Source organism: Pteropus vampyrus, unplaced genomic scaffold, assembly GCF_000151845.1.
Source record: "Pteropus vampyrus isolate Shadow unplaced genomic scaffold, Pvam_2.0 Scaffold106, whole genome shotgun sequence".
In the NCBI taxonomy this organism is placed as follows: Eukaryota; Metazoa; Chordata; class Mammalia; order Chiroptera; family Pteropodidae; genus Pteropus; species Pteropus vampyrus.
In genome coordinates, this window is record NW_011888887.1 from 4847226 (window position 1) to 4869735 (window position 22510).

Below are 22510 nucleotides of genomic sequence, written 5' to 3' on the forward strand. Positions count from 1 at the left end.
AGGAAGGACTGGATTCTCTGCACCTGCTTTTGAGGCGGTAGCTACTCTTGGACCCATCCAGAAGTAGAAAGACAATCACCAGAAAGAGGGCAGAGAAACAGCTTTGTTTGTGGTTGGAGTAAAAGCCATGAGTCTTTTGTCACTTTTTTTATTTGCTTTTCCTTGGAAGGTATGTGAGGATAGTGTGTGTCATTAATTCAGATGGCATGTAGGACAACAGTAAGAATGGGATAGTCAGTCCCTAGTCCTCATTGATGGCACTGGCCTAGCCTTGCTAAGACCAGGGCTCCAGGTGGAGTTTTCCCACTAGTGTCCCCTAGTCTCTGGAGATGGACTGTGCAACAGTCCTCACATCTTCTTGCCCAGTCTCCCAGGGTCAGCTGAAGGCTCTCTATGCAGTCTACTGCTGAGAGACAGAAAAATAGTTTTTTATTCTTGCCAGCAAGAAACATGCCTTTTTTTTCTTGATGGCTGAATTAACCTGACAACAACCTAAAAGTCAATAAACCTTACAAAACTCATCAAGAATTCCTAAAGTTTCTGTGGCTAATGAATACATCACAAATCAATTAAAATCTTAATATGGACTACAAAGAAAAAAGACAGGATTTCAAGTTATCAGTCTCAAGATTAGCCATCATTTTCTCTTAGGACCATCATCTTTTTGCACAAATCTTGCTTCGCTCACTCATCTCTTCAGCAGAGCTTCCTGTTGTATACTCAAACCAGTGCTTGACACCAGAGAGACAAATTTTCTGCCCCCATTCCCACCCCCACCCTAGGAGCTCACAGTCTATAGGGAAACAGACATAGAAACCCCAAAATTATAGCACCTTAAGAAATACCATGTTATGTGTATGGAAACATAGGAGAAGGGTGGAATTTGGAATTACCAATCTTATTCTTCCATGGCATTTATATTTGTTAGTCATCCCTGTCTCAGAAATAGATACTTAAGAACTACATAACCAATCATAACTAACTCATTTTAACAGCTTTTGAATTCACAGAAATCAGACTGGAGAGTACAGTATGATATCCGCTGAAGCAAATGTATGATTAAATTCACAGAATTTTAGTGCTTGAAGAAACTTTAATTTACTGACAGTCTCATTTTACTAAGATCCAAAGAGTCCCAAGATTTCACATCAAGTTGTTAGTGGATCAAGGATGAGAATCTAGGTATCTAAGGGCCTAAAAATAGAATTATAGAATTCTCTCTTTAAAAAGGCAATATAAATAAGTCAATATAGCTTTCCTTTATAAAAATATTTATCAGTTATTGCTTTTAGTTTAAAATGGTTCCTATTTTAATTTTTTAAACCTCAAAAGTATAACTTGATTATTGTTAGAAGTAAAAATCCAAACATCTGTAATCAATATTAGTAGCCTTGTGCATTCTGCCTCATCTTTCTCCATGTTCACATAAACATTTTATAATTTAGTTTTTAACTAGTTAGTTTTGCTAGTAGGTCTAAAATATTACTTCCTTGAAGCTTCATTATTTGTGAATCCAATAATTACACAGAATTAAGTGTACCTATCTTGCTAAGTACTTTACTTTGTGCCAAATATTGTTGTTCTGGATCTTAAGCTTCTTGAGGACAAGGACAGTTCAACAATTAGGAGTAATTTCAGAAAACTCAAAATAACTGTGGCTTAAACAAGAAAGAAGTTAATTTCTCTCACGTTAGGGGTTTAGAGATAGGCAACCCTGGCGGGTTTTGCAGCTGTGGCTCAGCAGATGTGATGGATCTCAGTGCGAGGGATCTAGGCTTTTCTCGTCTTGCTCTACCATTTCTTAGAATGCTTCCTTGCAGTCCAAATGGCTGCTTGAAATCAGTCATTGCACCTGCAGTCTACATAACAGGAAGGAAAAAAGATCAAAAAAGAGTGTACCCTTTCACTGTTAAATGGACTTGCTAAAGCCCCACGGGTCACTTCCACTTATATCCTATCAGCTGATACTTAGTTATAGCCTCCACACTGCCACAGAAGCTGGCACTGTGTCCTTTGACTGGACATGTTACTGCCCCAAATAAATTCAGGATTCTGTTACCAAGAATGAGCATTGCATTAGACAACTTGCTATTTCTACGACAGACTTATGAGGAAGATTCCCATTCCTAGGGGGGGAAAAAAGTGAAAATCATCGCACTATACCACGTTCACTATAGGCATCCTCTCGTTTGGTTTTGTTTTTATATTTTTTATTTTCCTTAGCACTCTTAACTGACAACTGTCTGTGACTCTTCCCTTCTAATGATGCCACATGCACTTTCCCTTTCTCTAATTCAGATGTCCTCATTTGTCCTCTTCCTCTTTTTCTTTCATACTTCCAGATCTCCAAGACTATGGGAGGAACATGAAACCCTAAATTTAGTACCATGTGCCAACTAGGGTTGCCTATTTGTGGTCATTAGTTGCTGACCAATTAGTAGGAGCATGAAAAGAGAATTGAGAAAAGAATGATAAAACAAAATAAGGATTTCTCACAACAAGAAAGCTGATGGGCAATTTAGTAATTGTTGTCTAATACCAAATACTAAATATTCCAAGGAGGTAGGTAGGTTGGAGCAATTCTCTTGAGAATTGAGCATCCCTGAAATGAGATAATCAATGATTCACCAGTGATCTCTCAGAGTCCCTTCTGTGACTAAGAGATAATAGCATCCTTTCAAGAGCTTTAGTAATAGAGCAGTTTTTTCTTACGGCATTATAGAATGGTCATTCCATAGATGAATGATTCATTCACTGACAAAATGAACGTTGACTATTTGATAGATTCCATATTAGGCACTGAGATTACAAGAGTAAACACAGTATGGTCTTGCCCTTCAGGGATTTCATGGGCTATACGAGAAGAAAGACCTGTACGGGATAAATCAAAGCTTGTTGTGATAAGTTCTATATTTATCTGAGCCAAAGGGTCAAGGATACAGAGAGGAAGTAGCAATTAATCCTGCCTAGAGAGGTCTTTACAGAGGAGGGGCAATTGAGCTGGACACTGAAGGACGAGTAGGAGTTCAACAAGTGAAGAGGTGGCCACAAGGCATTTTTTTGTCAGCAGGCACACGAAGGGAAAAGTCATAGAGGAGTGGTAGCATCTGGCAAGTTCATGGACTATTTGTTACTTCCTCACTTTGAATGGCTGGGACATAGAGTCCTCTGCACAGAGGTTACAGATGGACATGGAAAGGTAGAATGGACCATATTTTAAAAGAATTCTGACTTGCTTTGGTGGATAATAGTACTCTAGCAAAGATTCTTAATCAGAGCAATCATATTTTTAAATCAAATCTGTATTTTATAAATATCTTAATAATGACGTTGTGACAGATGGATTTGACAGAGAAAAGAGATCAAAAGAAGACAAATTAAGAAGCTATTGTAAATGCTCTTTTCTGTCCATCTTACATCAGAAATCTACACACAGGTTTTTGTCACTCCATAAACAGCTTTTCAGCAGATATTTGATCTATTCCTATATCCAATCGTTTATTTTTTTAAATATAGAATGATTGTAAAAATACTATTTCAAACTCTTGTCCTTGCCATAAACAAGCCTGTCTTACTGATTACAGATGTTTATTTTCCCTTTACTATTTTTTTCCATGCAGATGTTCATATCACCCTAGAGGCTGTGTAATAAGCAAAGAGGGAATTGAATGGTTGAACGTAGTCAGGATAATCCTTCCACTCTGCTATAGGTAAAGGCTCCCAGGAAGGAGTCATTTGCTATATTATAAGAAAAGGAGGAAAAAGCAGCATAGAGGCTAGGGTAGAGCAGAGCGGGAGGATGGAGAGGGAAAATAAAAATGCTTTGTGGACTCTGAAGTACTAAACATATGTTGGAATCACTAATATATAGGCTGAGGCCAGCTTAGAAGTCAAAAACAAGTAAGTTCAATGTATTTAATTACAAGCACGGTCCAAATTATATAACCATTTATTTATACATCCTCTTGACCAAAAGGAAATACACTAAAATATGACCTCAAAGTGGAAATAGAGGAGGAGGCAGGATTTTAAGGATGCACCTGTGTATAGTAACACAGAGAACACCGGAAAAGCTGAGTTAAAGAAAAACAGAAGTCACAGTAACACCAGGGCACAGGAAGTAGATGATGTAGAACAGAGGAAAGATGAAGAATTTCAAATTTTAAAAATTTTAATGTAAAAAAAATTGTAATGTAATGATGAATATTTTTATTCATCTGTCTTATAAACGATTATGAACCAGGCTAAGGCTTCCTGTGAGGTTCACTCTCAGTTCTAGCCTTTTCTCCCCTCACCACATATAATACTGTCATCAGTTTGGCAGGTGTCCTTCTGAGGTTATGTGGGTGGGGAGGAAACTGTCCATTTATAGAATGAGTTGAAAATGAGACCCAGTACAAGACTGATGAGAATCACTGTCGTGCTACAGGAAGCATGACTTTACACAGAGACTTTACATTTAGCTTGAAGTGTCTGAGGCGCACATAATTAACTGGAGAGGGGAGACGTGAGCTTGTTTCCTTGCTTGTAAGGGCGATTACATCCCAAGTCAATTATCCTCATGTGCACTGGGTCTAGTTTCTACCTTTAATGGAAGGCTTTTTTTAATTACATCTTTTGACGAAATGGGCATATATGTTATACTAACTGTTATTTGTCAGGAAATAAAAGAAAGAAAAACCACCCATTTGGTCTCATTCATAGACCCTTTGCCCCAGGCTGTTAATATCAGAGGGTTCTCCTATAAGTGAATTGGCAAATGAAAAATCACAGATGCTGTGTGTTTAAGCAAACACTTATTATTTCCTGGGGAATGTGCCCAGTTGAAACTAAACTCCAGTCCAGAAAATTAAAATCTGTGACCCAGATAAATGAAATCAATAACTAGTTCTCTGAAATAGTCCACAGAGTTAACACTGAAGAAATTTTCAACATTGTGTTGTTGAGAAAAGAAATTGATTTCAAAAAAAAAAAAAAAATCCATTGGGCCATGACTCCTGATAAATTAATATTACTACTAAAATGTCTTACCTAGATTAGATATTAATACCAATCACAGAAAAGAAGTACAGTTGACATTAAACAGTTTAGGGGTTAGGGAGCACCAAATCCCTCATATAGTCCGAAATCTGTGTATAACTTTTGATTCACCAAAAACATAACAATTAATAGCCTATTGTGATGGGAAGGCTTACTGATCGATTAAACAGTCAATTCGAGTAAACAGTCAATTAACACATATGTTGTATATGTATTATATACTGTATTTTTATAATAAAGCAAGCTAAAGAAAAGAAAATGTTACTAAGAAAATCATAAGGAAGAGGAAATACATTTACAATGGTATACATATTTATTGAAAAAAAACCGGAAATAAGTGTTTCTGCACAGTTCACACCTGTTTTCCAAGGGCCAACTGTACAAGCTATTAGAGTAGAAATGAAACTAATATGGTAATGGGTTAGATAAAAAAAGTAATTCTATACCATTATCTAATTTATTCATAAGCTTAATTAATTAAACTTATGTATGTTCACATGTCATATTTTTCCTTATCTGTTTATTCAAATTCTATTTTCAGGGTTCAGAGCTACTAAGAATTTATTTTCTCTTGGCATTTGCCAGGGTCTCATTATTACAGTGATAATCCTATCTTGTTGCCACATTGCTGTGTTTTAAAGAACTTATTACATTCACTATACCAAAATTCAAGATAATCTTTCAACAGCTTACAGTCAGACAAAAGAGATTTCTGCCACATGAACACACACTAATATGGAAAATTTAAATGAAATCAAAGAGATAAATCTAAAATACAAGCTTTCAGAATAGTTTCATAAAAGATGTGTTTTTGTTCATTTCTAGAGGACTAAATAGCTAAGGTGAAATAATAAGAGTATCAAATTATATTGGTAACAGAATCAAGTAAGTGATGATTTCACCTGAGAATTAATTAAATACCCACAATGATGACTTCCTTTTTACTATAAACTTTTTAAAAACTAGAAGAAGTAAATACTAATATAATGTCCACTGCACTTCCTGTAACTCTCTGCTTGACAGGCTGGCGTGTGTACACTAGGGGTCCTTGGGGCCTGTCGACAGTAGGAAGGGAGCAGAAAGGTGAGAGGAAGAAAACAGAGGATGCTAAGCAGTGAGCAAAGGGTGCCCAGGGCCCTCTCCTCTTCCCGGCCACAGCCCTCCTTTCTCCTTGATATAGGCTGTGTCCTCAAGCCATCATGACTGTCCCAGAGGCATGCTTGCAGAGCCTGATCCAAGTGAACAAGTGCCAGTTAAAGGGAAAAGTGGAGCTGGGGACATATACAGGAGTCATGAAGAAAGGTCATAGCTCATTTATTCTTGACCTTGCAGAGGACAGGGACTCTGCAGGTTGAGTGCGAGTTTATTTGTAAGTTTTAAATCTAGAGGAAAATGAGTCTCTTGGGGTCTTTACACTGATCTGGTACTGATCCAAACAACGTATATTCTGTAGAACTTTAATTGTGTCAATTTTTTATTTAATAAGTATTTATCGAACTCCCATTATGTACCAGGTAGCGTTCTAGTTGTTACAGAGGAGACTTCTTTTGAGATGGTACATTTTAGTGGAAGAAGACAAATAAACAAAATGAAAGTGTAAATTATATAAAAAGAGGTGATGATTTCTATGGAAGAATAGAGAATTGGGGAAGAGAATAAGAGTGGTAGGAGCTTGGGTTGCAATATAAACAGGGTGATCAGGGAAGGCTTCACACGAGAAAGGAACGTAAAAGCAAAGACTTGAAAGAGGAAAGGGAGAAAGCAAGCCAAGTGGTTATCTAGGGAAAGAGCATTCATTCTAGGTAGAGGGGACAGAGCACACCGGCTCTGAGGCAGGAACATGGCCTGGGTGTCTTTAAGGCTCAGCAAGAAAGCCAGTTGGTTGGGATGCAGTGGCAGGAGGTAAAGAGTAGGTAGGGAGGGGATCAGAGAGCTCCAACTAGAGGGATAAAGTTAACATTTACTGAGATGGGGAGGACTTTTGGAGCAACAATTTTGGGGCTTGTTGATTTTTAGCTACCTGTTAGACATCCAAGTAGAGGTGACATGTGGGCAAAAGGGTGCATGTGTTTGAAGTTCAGGAGCAGGGACGTGGCTATTGATATGTGTGACATTATCAGCATATGGATGCTGTTTAAAGTCATGAGACTATCCAGGCAGAAAAAGAAATGACCCAGATTGATCCCTGGGCAATATCACCTTTAGGAGGCCCAAGAGAAGAGAAAGAACCACATTTATCATTCATAGATGTCAAATGGTAGAGGAGGCTCCACAGGACAGAATTAGGAATATGATCGGATGCTGTAAGGCAGAGGTTCCCAACCTTTTTGGCACCAGGGACTGGTGCTCCTATGAGAATCTAATGCCTGATGATCTGATGTGGAGCTGACGCTGCGATGCAGCTGGGAGCAGCTGCAAACACAGATGAAGATTCGCTCACTGGCCCACCGCCGCTCACCTCCTGCTGTGTGGCCTGGTTCCTAACAGGCCACAGACCAGTACCGGTCTGCAGCTGGGGGTTGAGGACCCCTACTGTAAGGCACAGATTTAGGGCTCAATATACAAAATAATATTCTGATATCTAAAGTCAGAAGTAGAAGAAACTACTTCCTTGGGTTGCAAAATGGTCACAAAAGCTGACTGACTCATCTCTCAGGATTCAGGGCTATCCACAAGGGAAGAGGAGAAAGAGTCTTGCTAATTTTTGTATCACCTAGCAGATATATGGCATATGGTATTTAAATATTACCACAAAAGCTGTCTATATATTCTATATATGTAAACTAAGTTGAGGATTATGACAACCACTTAGTTAAATCACTGTTACCCAAATATATTTTGGCCTAAGATGGCTGATAAACGAATCTAAAGATGTTATTACCAACATCACCCTCTCACTTCTCCTGTTCTCTTTGCTCTAGAGAGTTTTTTAACTTCTTGGTCTCCATACTATAAATCATTTTCTGTGCCCACTTCTTTGTAACTGTAAGCGACTGCTTCAAGAACAGAACCAACTGTGCCAGAGAATCTGCAGTGCTGTGAGGCTCAGCTCTATTCTTGCATATGTGAGGGTGGAAAGATGGGAGGGGAAGAGGTCAAAAGAAAGAAGTGATTGATGGCAAGTGGGTAGAAGACATGCTCGAAATATATTATTTGGGCCATGAACACCCCCAAAATGTTCCACTTTAGAATGTTGTTACAGAAAGGATATTCATAAAATAAAAATAAAAAGTTTCAAAAGAATTATTCTTGATAATTATCAGTAAGATTTATAGCACCTTTAGAGAAAAACACAGTATTTGTCATACTTAACACACGAGACGGAGTTTGAATTCTAAGTCCATTACTTTGTATTTGCATCTCCATATACAAGAGAGATTCTTATATAATGTTAACATTAGGATGAGTTGAGTTTATTTATTTGTATGGTTTATTTATTTATACTCTACCTCATTCCACAAAAATGGAAAGGCAGTTTTTCAATAGTTAATTTTCCTGGGCCAACTTCTATCAAAACTTTAAAGTGACCAGGAAACTCATTCTAATTAAGATTTGGAACAAACAGTGATTACTCCAAGATGGGAGGCTTCAGTGGAATTATAGAAAAGTGAATTTCATAGAAAAGTGAATTTCATAGAAATAGAACTTTCAAGAGTAATAAAAACAAGTTGTGTTTATTTTTTCCTCTTCTGAAAAGCATTAGACGTTCTCCAATATTTGATTTTCTCTTTAGAGTATTATTTTTTAAAAGAGGAAGGTGAGGGATGTAAACAGGCTATCTTTCTTCACCCATTTAAGACATTTATAAAAAGAGAAATATCACACAATTTGTGTGGCAAGAAAGACCTTTTTAACAGCTTAAATGAAAAATATTAAGTGAGAGTTGGATCGACTGGTATTTGTAGTGTAAAAGATCAAGAGAGCCCAGGAAAATGAGAAGGAAGGATTAGAACATAAAGCGTATCATTTCTGTTTCAAAACATCCTTCAAACTTTTTTCTTATTCTACACTAAAAACTCATAGATAACCAAAGTGACAGAGTCCTCAAATGCTTTCTCAGCCTTTCTCAACCTTTTCACAGCGTGGCATGCGTAGAACTGATAGAATTCTGAGAGGCGCTGTGGTAAGCTGACAGGGCTGCTCCTAGCCAGAGGCAGCCCCCTCTGGAAGCATCTCAACTGATCCACACCTTTGTTATAACACTTCACATACTGCACTGGGACATTGCCTCTCTTATCTGTTGTCAAAGCAAACATTGCACTTGACGAAGTTAAAAAGGTTATGCTCCATTCTTGCCAAATATATGCGATAGATACCTTAACAAATGACCAAAGGACATCTAATGCTTTTCATGGTGCAGATGCTGAGAACAGAACCAGTTTGGAGTCTGCCCAGCTTTGAGCACTGCTGCTGCCGCCTACAGAGGCTGCCCTGAGTACATTCTTCTCCTCTGGGTTCCTAGGCCAAGTTAGGAACAGGGAAGGGCAGAGACTTTCCAAACTCTGATCTGCTTCTAGCAAATAAAACCCTCTCCCCACTCCTTCCGCACTGCTTGCTCTCCTGAGGTGAAGTTTAGAGAGACTTCTAGATGCTGTGCTAAAGATGCCCTGGGTTTTTGTGGCCCAAGAAAACTCTGAATTCAAGCCAAGGCTTTACAGTAAAAAAAAAAAGTCCCACGGTGTTTTTTTCCTCTGAGGTAGGTATATTCCCCCATATGTTTGACTCGCTTAAATGAGAGTTTGAAAACAAACAAACAACCCTGACCTACTAGAATCTGCAGCCTGGCCCTGACCTGCCTGCTGGGTGCTCATCACACCTGGGCCTCGTTGCACACACCACGCTGTGCTCCAGCCACTCCAGCTTCTTCCAGTCCCTTGAGTGCCCCTTGTTCCTTCCTGCCACAAGGCCTCTTCATGTGTGCTTTCACCACCTTCTTTCTTTCTCTTTCCTCAACCACCACCTTCTCCCCCTTTGCCTAGTTAACTTCTCAGAATCCTTTGTATCTCAGGTTAAACTTTGCTTCCTCCAGTCACCTTCCCTGATCATTCTCTTCCAGTCAGCCCTCTATGAGAGACTCTCTACCTCCAAGCACTTCCAGTTACCAGTATGCATTTCTTCATGTGGTTTTCTTGATCATCTACCTTCCTTACCAAACTGCAAGCTCCCCAATGGCAGACCCATGTTCCCTTTGACTGCCCATTATTTTTCCCCCAGCACCACCTAACACAGTACCTGTTCTACAGCTGGAGATTATTAAATAGTTCATGATATATGAAATGAGTGAATGAATGAATCTGTTGATTTCATTCACCTTAATCTCCCTTGGATTTGTCTTTCTCAAAACAGTTAACAATAGTTTGAAAAAGTCTTCTGATAAAGAATGCCACCTGTAGTTTTAACTCAATAGGTAGGAAGGGATCATAAAGCTCATCTAGGGCATTGACAAAATGAAGGTACAATCAATGACCAAAATCATCCCTCTGTTTTTCTCCTAGGGCTTTAGCGAAAAGGAAGTTCTTTTCTCTAGATGAACCTCAATCTCTAGATGTTTTAATGGCACCACGATCTTATAAAAAAAAAAAAAATCAGCACTCTGATGTCTAAGTGGTATGTGGGTGAAAAAATATTATAATTAAAGTTAGAGTTTTTTAATTTAATATTTATATTCAGTTAAAATTGCTCTTTAAAAAGATATGTATGATATCTTAGCAATTCCAAGACCATTAACCATATTGTTCTGCACTGGAGATTGGAGTATGACTTGTCCTGGGAGCTCTGTAGCATTTAGTGTTTAATGAGCAATAATCTGAATGATAAGGTAATTTTAAAAAGTAGCAGAAAGCAGACCTACTTAAAAGATAGCCAGGGAAATCAGTAAATGATTATTGACTATTTCAGAAAAGATCATTCTAAATTATTTTAAATTCATTCTAAAAAATTGTATTAGACCTCAAAATGATTTTCTTCCCCACCTCCATTTTGTTTGTTTATTTGTTTGTTTGTTTGTTTTGGCAATGAGGTGAGAAAATATATGAAAGACAGACAGAAGCACTCACAGTATCAAAAGGTGGGCTGGTTGATCAATCTTTTCTCGAACTAAATTGGAAGTAGTTAACTATTTCTCCCTCTTAAGAAAATCATACATTTGTAAAATTACCTGCAAGGACATTTGATACTTAGGAGACTAGAAGCACTGATATGCCAGAGCCTGAAATTTATTCTCCAAAAGCTTTTGCCTCTTCGAAAAGATTCATATAGATCACAGGAGTATGTTCTGCTGGTTCTGAAGTCAAGGTCTCATTAATCAGTAATTGAAAATATTTAAAGGTTAGCGTGAATGGCATCTAATTGTGTCCAGGTGTTTAGAGTTTGTTTCACCCAAATTTTATATTATGATTGGTAAATATAAACTGATAAAAATTCTTTTTAAGGGAAGTTTATGATGGAAGACAAAAACATTCTATATTCCTCTTGTCTTGGTTCATCTCACGGTGGAAAGTTTAGCTTTTCACACCACAAGTTTACTCACATTGCAGTGTATTGCCTTCCAAGGAAACAAATTGCCTCTGGAGAGTAAGTTTACACCCAGTTCTATAAAGGGAGATCATATACTTCCATGTCAAGTAAGAAACCCAGATGCCCTATGAAGTGGATTTAGAAAGAAATTGGTTCCGTGGAATTCACTTTTGGGGGACCTTTGGCCTGGGAGCTATGACCAGAGAAAACTCCTGACCCTTGCGACAGCATGCTGACAGCACAAGGTGCCTCCCATCTAGTAGATTTCAGTAGAGCCAACAGACTGGTGCCCACAGGGCAGCGCAGACAGTAAGTGCACTAGCAGGAGGAATGAGAATAGCGGATTCTGAAGGTAGAGTACTTGTCCTCTCTTCTTGTTCAAGCTGTCAGTAATTATCCCTCTACCAATATCACAGTGGCTGGCAGGTTTAAAATTCAGAGTAAACTTGGAAATTAGCCAGTCCAATTCACTTAGATTTTAGAGGTGAAAACCAAGAGCCAGAAAATGTAAAAGATTCTCCCCGATATACTTCTGTATTTATGTTTAAATGGCAGTGTGTAACTTGATAGCACTTTTCTGATGTAAAGACCTGAGTGGGGAAGGGCTGATGGTACTAAATATGCATATTTGATGCATGCAGCTCCCAGACTGGAGCAGCTCTCAGAGACTAAGATGGACAGTAGCAGCCCTCCTGAAAGTGGAAGCCTAACCTGAGATTCCTTTGCACTATGACAAGCAAATCATTTTTGAATGAGAGTTCAGTGTTGGGGCCAAAGAACCATCTGTGGGGTACAGACTGCTCTGGGAAATGAAAGCCTACCTGACAGAGTGAATGGTGTTGGCATCGAGCATGCGTTTTTTTTTTTTTTTTAATTATGTTAATTAAATCGTAAGAGGAAAATTTTCTAGGAATAATTTGCCTATAGATGAGAAGAATTTCTTGGCCCCAGATACAATTTCTTAAAAAGTACATGTTGTTGAATTGCTGCTTAGGGCACTATAATGCACACTCTAATTTCACCATACAGTGTCTTTGCCTCCCATATCTTATGTAAGACAGTTTCTACAGAGAAGAGAATATCCTCATTGGAAAAGGATGGAGAGAGGGGGATGAGAGGATGTCAGGGAAAAATCTGTGTTCCTTTCTCTAAATTAAGCCCAGAGTCCCATGAGGGCAGCTTCCTTCTAGAGCTCACTTTGACAATCTGCACTGAATATGACACTTCCAGCCTGAGTGGACAGGGATCCAGTTCACCTGCTCTTCTGTCCCCTACTTCGAGGGAAAAGTGTTGTTTCCTCACCCCCAAGGCCTCCCTCAGTGCGCCCTCAGCATGCATCTGTCAGCTCCTTCCTCAGAGACCAGAGACCCCACTGACACCTACAGCACTTTTGTTCAAAATAGGAAACGACCATTCTAGGCTATAGGCCTGAACTATCACATCTCCTTTTCTTCCTTTGTTAGGTGTTAGGTAGGCAAACAAACAACATCTCCAATCCTCAGGGCAAATGATTGGACTCGCTTAACTAGCCATTTTCACAGCTCCAAGGTAATAAAAACATGAAAGAACTCACGATTCTATACTACAGGGCTGTTATGTGGTTGAGAGCAACTTCCTCTAGGCAGGACTAATAGGAGCAGCCTCCTTATCACACAGAAGTCCTCCTTTTTCCAATTCATAGTCCCAAAATGACTGAAACAGCTGTCCCTGGGGATCTACATGTAGTTCTCAACACCGGGGCCTGTGCCAGGGCCCTCCTAGCTCCTGCTCCAATCTTCTAACACTAGTGACTTCCCAATCCCTCCCACTGTCTGCCCTGGTCTCTGCCCTGCACACTGTCAAATGCACATACTCATGGAGGCCCCATTCTCCAAGCTTATCTAGATCTCAAGGTAGCATAATTGTGCCTCTTTTCCTTTACTATGCTAAACTTTCATTTCTTTCTTTTCTATGTACAAAGCTCTCTTTGAAGTAAGGGATCTTTTGTAGCAGAGGCATAGCTCTATCTATCTGATTTGAGCAGTATCATGATGCTGCGATGTAGAATATTAAAGTTAATAACTTTATTTTTATGTACTCCAAGCACAGAGAGACTATAATCTCTCGCTAAAAGAGACAAGAATTTGTAGTCTCATTTGTTGGTTAGGAGAGAGAAGACAGGTTATAAAACTCTTCTTCAGTTTGTGTTGATGAATTCATTTCTTCCCTGTCACTTGTTATTAAATGTAAATGTTGAATTTAAACTCCAGTTTAACACAATTTTTCCTCTTTCTGCAGCACCTGAAATTCTTAGAGGCTGCGCCTATGGACCTGAGGTGGACATGTGGTCTGTAGGAGTAATCACCTACATCTTGTAAGTGAAGAAAAACAATCTTTATGCAAACTGTTTGCCTTTGCTATAATATTTTCTAAGTAATTATAGTCCTCATAAAAAATCTTTTTGACTTTTTGTGATTTTCTTTGACTCATTCTACTATACAATGCATAGCAGATTTGGAGAACAATTCATTATTTGATGATAGTAATAAATGTGAAACTCGTATTCACCTATTAAATGTGCTCTTATTTTACTTATTTGCATTGCATCAAAATAATTAGTGTATTAGTCCTTTTAAAAGGGCAAATGGCTGTTTAATCTCTTAAGCAATTCCAAACTGGTACATTTCTTATCAGAAGTGTTTTAAATGCATTTTTGGCTCTCAATTTTGTTTCCTATTTCTTTTAGTTTCTCAAGGACTTTGGTTTTAATAGCCTAAACTCAGAGAAACATTTTCTCTGGCAGGAAAAAATATGGGCTAAATCTCTCACTCCCTGGTATCCCCAATTTCATTCCTAAGCTCCTATCTACTAATACACAAAGGGTTTCAGGAAATTTGCAAAAGAGATGATGAAACTGTAGACAAATACAAGGGAAATAAGCAAGAAAGATAAAAGAATGTCTAGTGGGGAAGATGGCTGTTGAATAGCTACAAAAGCAAAATATCAATGAGTTTCAGGATTTCATTACAAACAAATAGATCTGGTTGCCCTTTGGAGGATCCTACGAGGTTAATTGTTGAAAGCTGTAACAGTTAAATCTATAAAGAGATTTTAGAGGGTTTGAAAGAGGGTTTATTGGTTAGCCCAAGCTGCCATGACAAAATACTATAGATTGGGGGGCGGGCGGAGTGCTTAAACAACAAAAATTTTTTTTCTCACGGTTCTAGAGGCTGAAAGTCTGAGGTCAGGGTGCTGGTAGGCCAGGTTCTGGTGAGAGCTTTCTTCCTGGCTCGGAGACAGCCACCTTCTTGCTATGTCCTCACAGGACAGAGAGAGGAAGCAAGCTCTTTGTTGTCTCTTCTTAACAGGGCACTACTTCCATCATGAGGTCCCACCCTCATGAACTCCTCTAACCCTAATTCTCAGGCCTCATCCCCAAATGCCATCATATTAGCGAGTTAGAGCTTTAACATAAGAATTTGGAGAGGACACAATTCGATCCATAAAAGAAAGAGGGCTTTTTAAAAAATTTAATAGCAAGCTTAGAAATTCAAGTGTTTTGGTAATATGGCATGAGGTAACTGGTGTAGAACCACCACCACCCCCCCAGCCCCACACACCTTAAGCAACTTAGTAAACTCTGAGTATATACATTGGTCAGTAGCCAAGACAAAAAGGTTGAACAAGCAACTCAAAAATTAGCCATCTGCTATCCTGTAATGTCAAAAAATATTTTCAGTGTTCAATTCCCTGTGTTTTCAGAATATATTAAAGCTTCAGAAGAATTTGGAGAGGTAGAGAACCATGTTTTTTCTTATGAAAGTGCAAACTGTTGGGTGATTTCTGTTTGCCACATTAGGTGCTTAATTTGTTAAAACAAATTCCTAAGGCCACATCACAGAATTCTTTCAGCTTATATTTGATATCGTATTTACACTCGGGAAAGAATGTTGTCTCCCGAAGTATGTAGTTGACATATCATACTTAGTGACGTTAAGTAAAAAACTGAACTATACAAATAATGACTCAGATTTGTCCCTAAAACATACATGTGCCCATCCAATTACAATTTTGTATTGAAATGGAATGGGAAGAGTTAAAGTACTAAGGATGTACAAAAACTCAGAGAGATGGAGATAGGAAACTAAGATACTTTACATTCACCTTGTAAAACTGAAAAATAGGAATGAGTAAAACTCCGTGATATGGTCACTGATGTGAGAAAATAAAGAGAAAAAAAATGTAATCATTTAAGAAACATCTTATTATTGCCCTGGAAATAATATTTAAAGTCTGTCAAGGTCCTTTCCCCCAGTTTACTTAAGGTCATTAATTAATAGATGTTGGTTGAAAGTAAGCAGTAGTAGCCCAAAATAAAAATAAAAATACTGCTTCCTACTAATACCATTAGTTCTGGTCTAACTCTGTCAGTCTGGAGACTTTCTATTTAATCTGTAGTTCACTAATAATTGATGAATTCTATCAGGCAAGATTCACTGGAACACTTTCCCCAGCGGCATGTGCCCTTGGGGCTGTGTACCTCCTTCATTATTATTAAAAGTTACACCAGGCCATTTTGTGTTATGACCTTGCTATTTCTAAGGATGACAGTAGATGGGAAATAAAGGCCATTTTGTTGTTTTTTCACGGGAATTCTGATCCCTCTACCTTTACACCTAAACCCTTAGTCCCCACAGACAAAAACAGCTACTACTACCAATGCTCAGGTCAGAATCAGAATCAGATGATGTCAGAGATTCAAACTCTCTCCTTCAGCTTTCAACACTGCAGTTCTGCCCAATGGCTTGGAGCAACACTTCAAGCCTGTACAATCCTAACATTCTCCTAAACGTCCTTGTCAGCATTCAAATATTTCCATTTCTGAAGGATTTTTGCACTGTGTGTGTGTGTGTGTGTGTGTGTGTGTGTGTGTGTGTGTGTGTGTACATCCTGTGTTCTGTGTCACATTTCTTCGATTTTTGGCATTTCAGGATGACATGACATAAACTTTTTACCTCTGTCACCAATTCACCAATTTGCTGACATGACCGAGATAAATGAAAGGCATTTAAGTACTGTACCTTCTGAACTGTCATTTTTCTCTCTCGATTTCCAGAAAGGAAAACATAGAGTTCCCTAAAATAAGCCTATAAAGTTTGCTAATTTCTCTGTGATTAACCAACAACAGACTATATTTTTCTAGTGTCATGGAGAGTACAGGAAAGACTGAGCAGCTTCCTTGTCAATCAAGGAGTGGACTCTATGCTCCCTTCTCTCCTCAGCTGGAGCAGGATCCTCTGTAGGGACCTGCAGTGGGAGCGGGTGGAGGCATTAGCCCAGTCCTCAGCATACCTGAGTCTTGCCTTTTCATGGCTGGCTGCAGAATGTTTGAGACAAAGACTCTCCCAAGGGGACGTTCCCTGAACAACAGGACGTGAGAAATTGCTTTTCCTAGAAACCCACTACATCAGGAAGCACTTGAACATTTCATGTTCTGCACCAACCTGGCCAGCCTGAAGGAAGAATTTGGGGAAAGGTTGTTTAACTTACTCATTCGTTTTCCCTCATCTTCTGTCAAATACAACACATTTCCTGGCAGGGGCTTTTTTTCTTATAGCCCCTTTTTGGTTCCTAGTGATTTCAGAACCTTCACCCTTCTAAAAACAACAGAGGCTTGATAGTCCTAAAAAGGCAACTCATTTTTCCAGAGATGGTTCTCCATTTCTTTTCTTCCACTTTTCTCCTTTATTTTTATGCTGACCCTGTTGTGGAAAATGAAGGTGAACATAGTAAAATGTCTGTTAGAAGTACAAAAGTGAGGACTACATACAAGGTTGAAGAAACTTTAGGCTGCTCATCTCTTTGGCTGCACCTATCTTTTCACTGTATGAAGTGTAAAAGGCCATTCTCTGATAGTAGTTTGAGCTCCGGTCTTTTTCACTCTGAAATCCAAACTGCAATGGGATGGAAATCTAATACTTTGCTCATTTCTATGGAGGAATTCAGTGAATAAGACTGAGTAAAAATGACTGAAAAATCATTTCTTTCCACCTTTTAATCTCTTTATTCTTAAAATCCTAATTCTTCTACTTTTTGATAAATTAGAACTCTAATCAATCTCTGTCTTTCCAATTCCTGGTGAAAATAATCATGGAAAGTCATCAACATAGTGCCAATAATAATGTTAACTATTATGATTGTTGTTGTTTTGTGTCATAATTATTAATATTTTTATAATTTTTTTTTAGAAATCCTAAAATGGTTTTGTATCTATTCTTGCTTCCTGAAGACATGACTGTGTGTTTACACTCTCAAAAGTGAATTGTCACAAGGCAGTTACATACTCGTGCCGGATAGACTGGCATTCATAATGGGAAGCTGTGAGAAAGGGTAGTCTTGAATTTCTACAAAAAAAAAAAATTGATGAAATATACTTAGGCTTTTAAAAATATTTTATTCCCTATCTTTTGTCCCTCCAGACTTTGTGGATTCGAACCATTCTATGATGAAAGAGGCGATCAATTCATGTTCAGGAGAATTCTGAATTGTGAATATTACTTTATCTCCCCCTGGTGGGATGAAGTATCTCTAAATGCCAAGGACTTGGTAAGTATAACCGAAATGAAATGAAATGAAATGAAATGAAATGAAATGAAATGAAATGAAGTGAAGTGAAATCTCTCACATTCATCTTTAGCTAGTTAATGGGCAGTGTCATTTTTAAATTCGCCCTGCTTAGTAGCTTACTTCTTTATAACTGCATTTTTGCTAAAACAGTATATACTAATACATTTTCCTTATACATAATGAAAAATAGATATGTTTGACTCACTACTAGCTGAATTAACACAAACTACAGATTACTGCAATATTAATTAATGAGTTTTTACCACCTAGTCAATGTAGAGCCTTGCTTATGAAGACCGCTGTGTTGGGTGAATCCAAACATTAGCTTACACAGAACTTTGTTTTAACATGGCTTGCTATTACCTAGATTTGGTTATATTTCAAATAAAACAACATTTTTCTTGAAATTTTTAAACTTATTAAAATATCCTGATAATAACACAAGTCCCATCATTTATCATTGTCATTATAAACAAGTTACACTGTACTAAAAATGCATTTTGTTTGGTGAGTTTTGTTTGTTTGTTTGTTTGTTTGTTTGTTTTACTTGGGTTCTAACTTAAGCTAATAATGAAGTTTGTTTGCATTCAGGAAACACATACCCTCTGAGGAGATGGCTCACCTGTTCTAAAATAAAGAGGATACTAGCATAGAATTAAAACATTTACCATCTATTCTCTAGAGAAAAACCATGCAGTAATTCCTAAAAGCTGACTTTTGAATCAGAGATGTTAGCTCTCCAAGGGAATCTTAGAAGCCATCTAGTCTTCCCCTCATTTTAAAGATGAGTATGCTTTAGCCCATAGAAGTGAAATGACTGTCCTAGGTCATGTAAGTTCCCAGCAAAAAGTCATTGTCAGGAAATAATGATTCAAGTTTCCAGACCCCTTATCCAAAGCTCTTTTCCCTCCAAACATTTTCATCTTACCTCCCATGTTCTTCCATGAAACAAATATGCTACAAGCTATGACTTTTCCAGTGTGACTGGGAAGAAAAGGAGTACACATGATATATGAATGTATCATCCCAACTCCACCCTCAAGTCAGGCCCCACACTCCTAAACATCTCTTGAATTCACCCACTTCTCTCCACCTCCACCACCACTGTCCAATCCAAGCCCCCATCATCTCCCACTGGATCACTGCCACGACTTCCTGTCTGGTCTCCCTGCCTCTTCTCATGGCCTTCCCAATACACTCTCCACACAGGATCCAGAGAAATAGCCTTAAAAATAAATCACATCATGTCACTTTCCTGCTTTGGGGCTCTTAGAACAAAATCCAAGACCTATAACAAGGTCTATACAACACTTGCTGCCTGGTCTGGAGCCTGTCACCCTCTCCCCTGCCACTCATTTTACATCACTCTCCTTTGATCTCTCTTCACTCCAGTCACCAGACTTCCAATCCCTCATCAGTGTAGCTCTGGATATGAGCCATTGCTCTTTCTTCTGCTTTGTAATGTTCTTTCCTCCATCCTTCCTTCCTATTCATCACCACCATCACATACATTCACATACACAGCTCTTTGAGGGGGTAACTTTTATCTTCAAGCCCTAGCTGCCATTTGATATCCTCTGGGAGGCTTGGTCTGCCCCCCATTTGCAGTCCCTCCTCCTACAATTGGTTTGTTCCTTTGTCCCCTAGACTTCCTCTTCTATGATAGTTGTCATTTATATTTACTTGGGCAAAAGTCTTCCTGGGAGAGGCCAAAGCATGTGTTCCCAGATCTTAGTGCCATATGGGCATATAGTACAGACTCAATAAATGTTTATTGACTAAAACGATAAATTAGGAAATAGACCATAGATTTTTAAAGTCTGACATATTTGGATTCAAGTGCCTTCTTTCTCATAACCTAGAGATGTGATCTTGGGCTTATTATCTAACCTCTCTATGCTTTAGTTTTCTTTTAAGGGATGATACTTCTACCTATCTCTAGATTGTTGGGAGACTTAAGGGATATGATACATGTTAAGTAACAACCACCAACTAACTCAATAAGAGTTCCTTTATTTAGCCCTCCTTTCTTTTCTTCTCATCCCTAATAAAAATTAAACGGATAAGAGGATTAGCAGTGATGTTTTTCATTTAGCTAAATCTCATTGGTTCATAAATTTATCAAACTTCAGAACTAAAGAAATCCTTGAGCCCATAAATATGTACTTATTAGGAGAGCCTGCATCTGTTGTCATTGGCAGATGCAAAAGTGCCAATGAGTGAAAGAGTCAGGTTGTAAGAGGGGTGCATAGGATACCTCTAAGGCTTTGGGGTTGAATCCTGACAAGGTCACTGGATCTCTCTGACCTTCAGCAGGTTTCTTAACAATTCAATACTTCAGTATCTTCAAATGTGAAGATAGATGCTGGCATATGTAAATTTTTAGTACTTATTGGCTTTCAATAAATTCTTTGTATTTTCATGAGGAGGAAGATGGTAAGGGTGAAGGTAAAGAAAAGGATGATTGGAAATGAGAGGGAAATATCAAATTTTCAAGGATGTTAATGATTAGGTATCATGTACATAAAATTATTAGTTCATGTGTTCAACAGATGATATAGCTATGACTACTACCAGATTTTTATGTAATCATCTGAATTGCCCTCCACTACCTCTCAGATTTTAACCCTAAGTAGACTCATGTCTCTGCCTTCTACAAATTCAGTGTCCCTACCCCAAACACACATTCCTTTGCGTATTTTACAGAAAAGAAGTAAAAGGAGAACCAGATATTTATCCTTCATTTGCCTTGCAGCCTGATTTTGTTAGCCTGTGTTCAGTTCTTCTTAGGTTATTAGAGTTAGAAAAGACCTTAGGCCTTAAATCATCCAAAGTCCCTCATTTTACACATTTTACACATGAGCCTGAGAGGTTGCCTGGGAGGCACTATGGTGAGTGGCCGCAATATGAGCTCTGAGGTAAGACAGACCTGAGTTTGAATATAGCCTCCCCCAATTACAAGTTGTTTGACCTTAGACAAGTCACTAAATCTTTCCAAGCTTCCTTCCATCACCTATTTATAAATTGGAGCTAATAGTTTCAAGGGAAAAATTACCTGTGTTTTTTAATATGCATGTAGGAATGGACTTACAACTGGATAAAGAAATTATGGTTCCTATATACAATGGAATATTACTTCGCCATTAAAAAAAAATGAAATTGTACTATTTGCAACAACATGGATGGACCTAGAGGTTATTATGCTGAGTGAAATAAGTCAGACAGATAAGGATAAATACCATATGATTTCTCTTATATGTGGAATCTAAAGAACAAAAAGAACAAACTAATAAAAAACAGATTCACAAATATAGTGAATAATTTGGTGACAGACAGAGGGGAGGGAGGTGGGGGACTGGGAGAAAGGGGAGAAGGGTTAAAGAAGTACAAATTAGTAGTTGATAGATGGTCATGAGGATGGGGAGCATGGCATAGGGAATGCAGTTAGCATTAATACGATGGCTAGATGGAGGGTCAGGAGAGGGAGGGAGCAATTGGGGGGATCATTTTATAAACTATATAGATGTCTAACCAATGTCCTGTATACTTGAAACTAATTTAAATAAATAAATTTCAAAAAAACGATATCCCCCCCCCCAAAAAAAAATGGATTTACAAAGGAATTAAGGCGAAAATAAGATTATATAAGAAAAGGGCCTAGGAGAGTGTCTATAGGTATTCAGCTCATATGCGGGTCTTTGTCTAGGGTCACAAAAGTATTTAGACATAATTAGGGCTCGAACATGCCTCCTGACTACAAATAGTGTTTGACTCATTCCAGGTCACCCCTTCTGAGCCCAGGGCCAGGGATTATTTTGGCTGTTGATTTTCCTGGCAATGTATTGTTGGCTCATCCTCACAAGCAGGGATAAATTTACCAGAATGGGCTGCTATTGGTTGGATTCAGTCCTTCAAACGAATCATGCCCCCAAGCCACTGACATCTTACTTTGATCCTAAATAGGCTTTTACTCCGGCACTCAGATTGTTTCTTCAAGTACCTTTAAGGGACTAGAGAGAACCATAAACTTCATGATAGAATCACAGCATAATCATAGAGGCTATGACACTATCCCTTCGTTTGACTTTTAATCCCCACGGAAAGAATGATGAATGAGCAAATGATTTTGTCTTCACTGAGATATATTTTAAGTTCTGAATTCTAAGTGATATGAAGTGCAGCCCAGAATTATTCAGACACTGGTTCTCCTTCAAAGAGCTTTCGGTCCACAGGCCAGCAAGGACCTGTTTCTTTGACCTCTGTTGGAAAGTCAGCCACCATTTTGGGCTCTCTGGTGGCACACACCTCTGTCTTCTCAGACTCCCTCAGCTACTGCTACTTGAAGCAG

At 38.4% G+C, this 22510-nt stretch overlaps 1 protein-coding gene across 2 annotated transcripts in view; it reads left to right on the plus strand.

Annotated features, from left to right (window-relative positions):
• The window catches only part of CAMK4 (calcium/calmodulin dependent protein kinase IV), a 188841-nt gene that overhangs the window by 163272 nt on the left and 3059 nt on the right, over nucleotides 1-22510 (plus strand). For both annotated transcript variants that reach the window (XM_011365157.2, XM_023533629.1), the window contains exons 8-9: nucleotides 13834-13909; nucleotides 18015-18141. In XM_011365157.2, the coding sequence (XP_011363459.1) occupies nucleotides 13834-13909; nucleotides 18015-18141 (203 nt within the window). The remainder of the gene's footprint in view (nucleotides 1-13833; nucleotides 13910-18014; nucleotides 18142-22510) is intronic.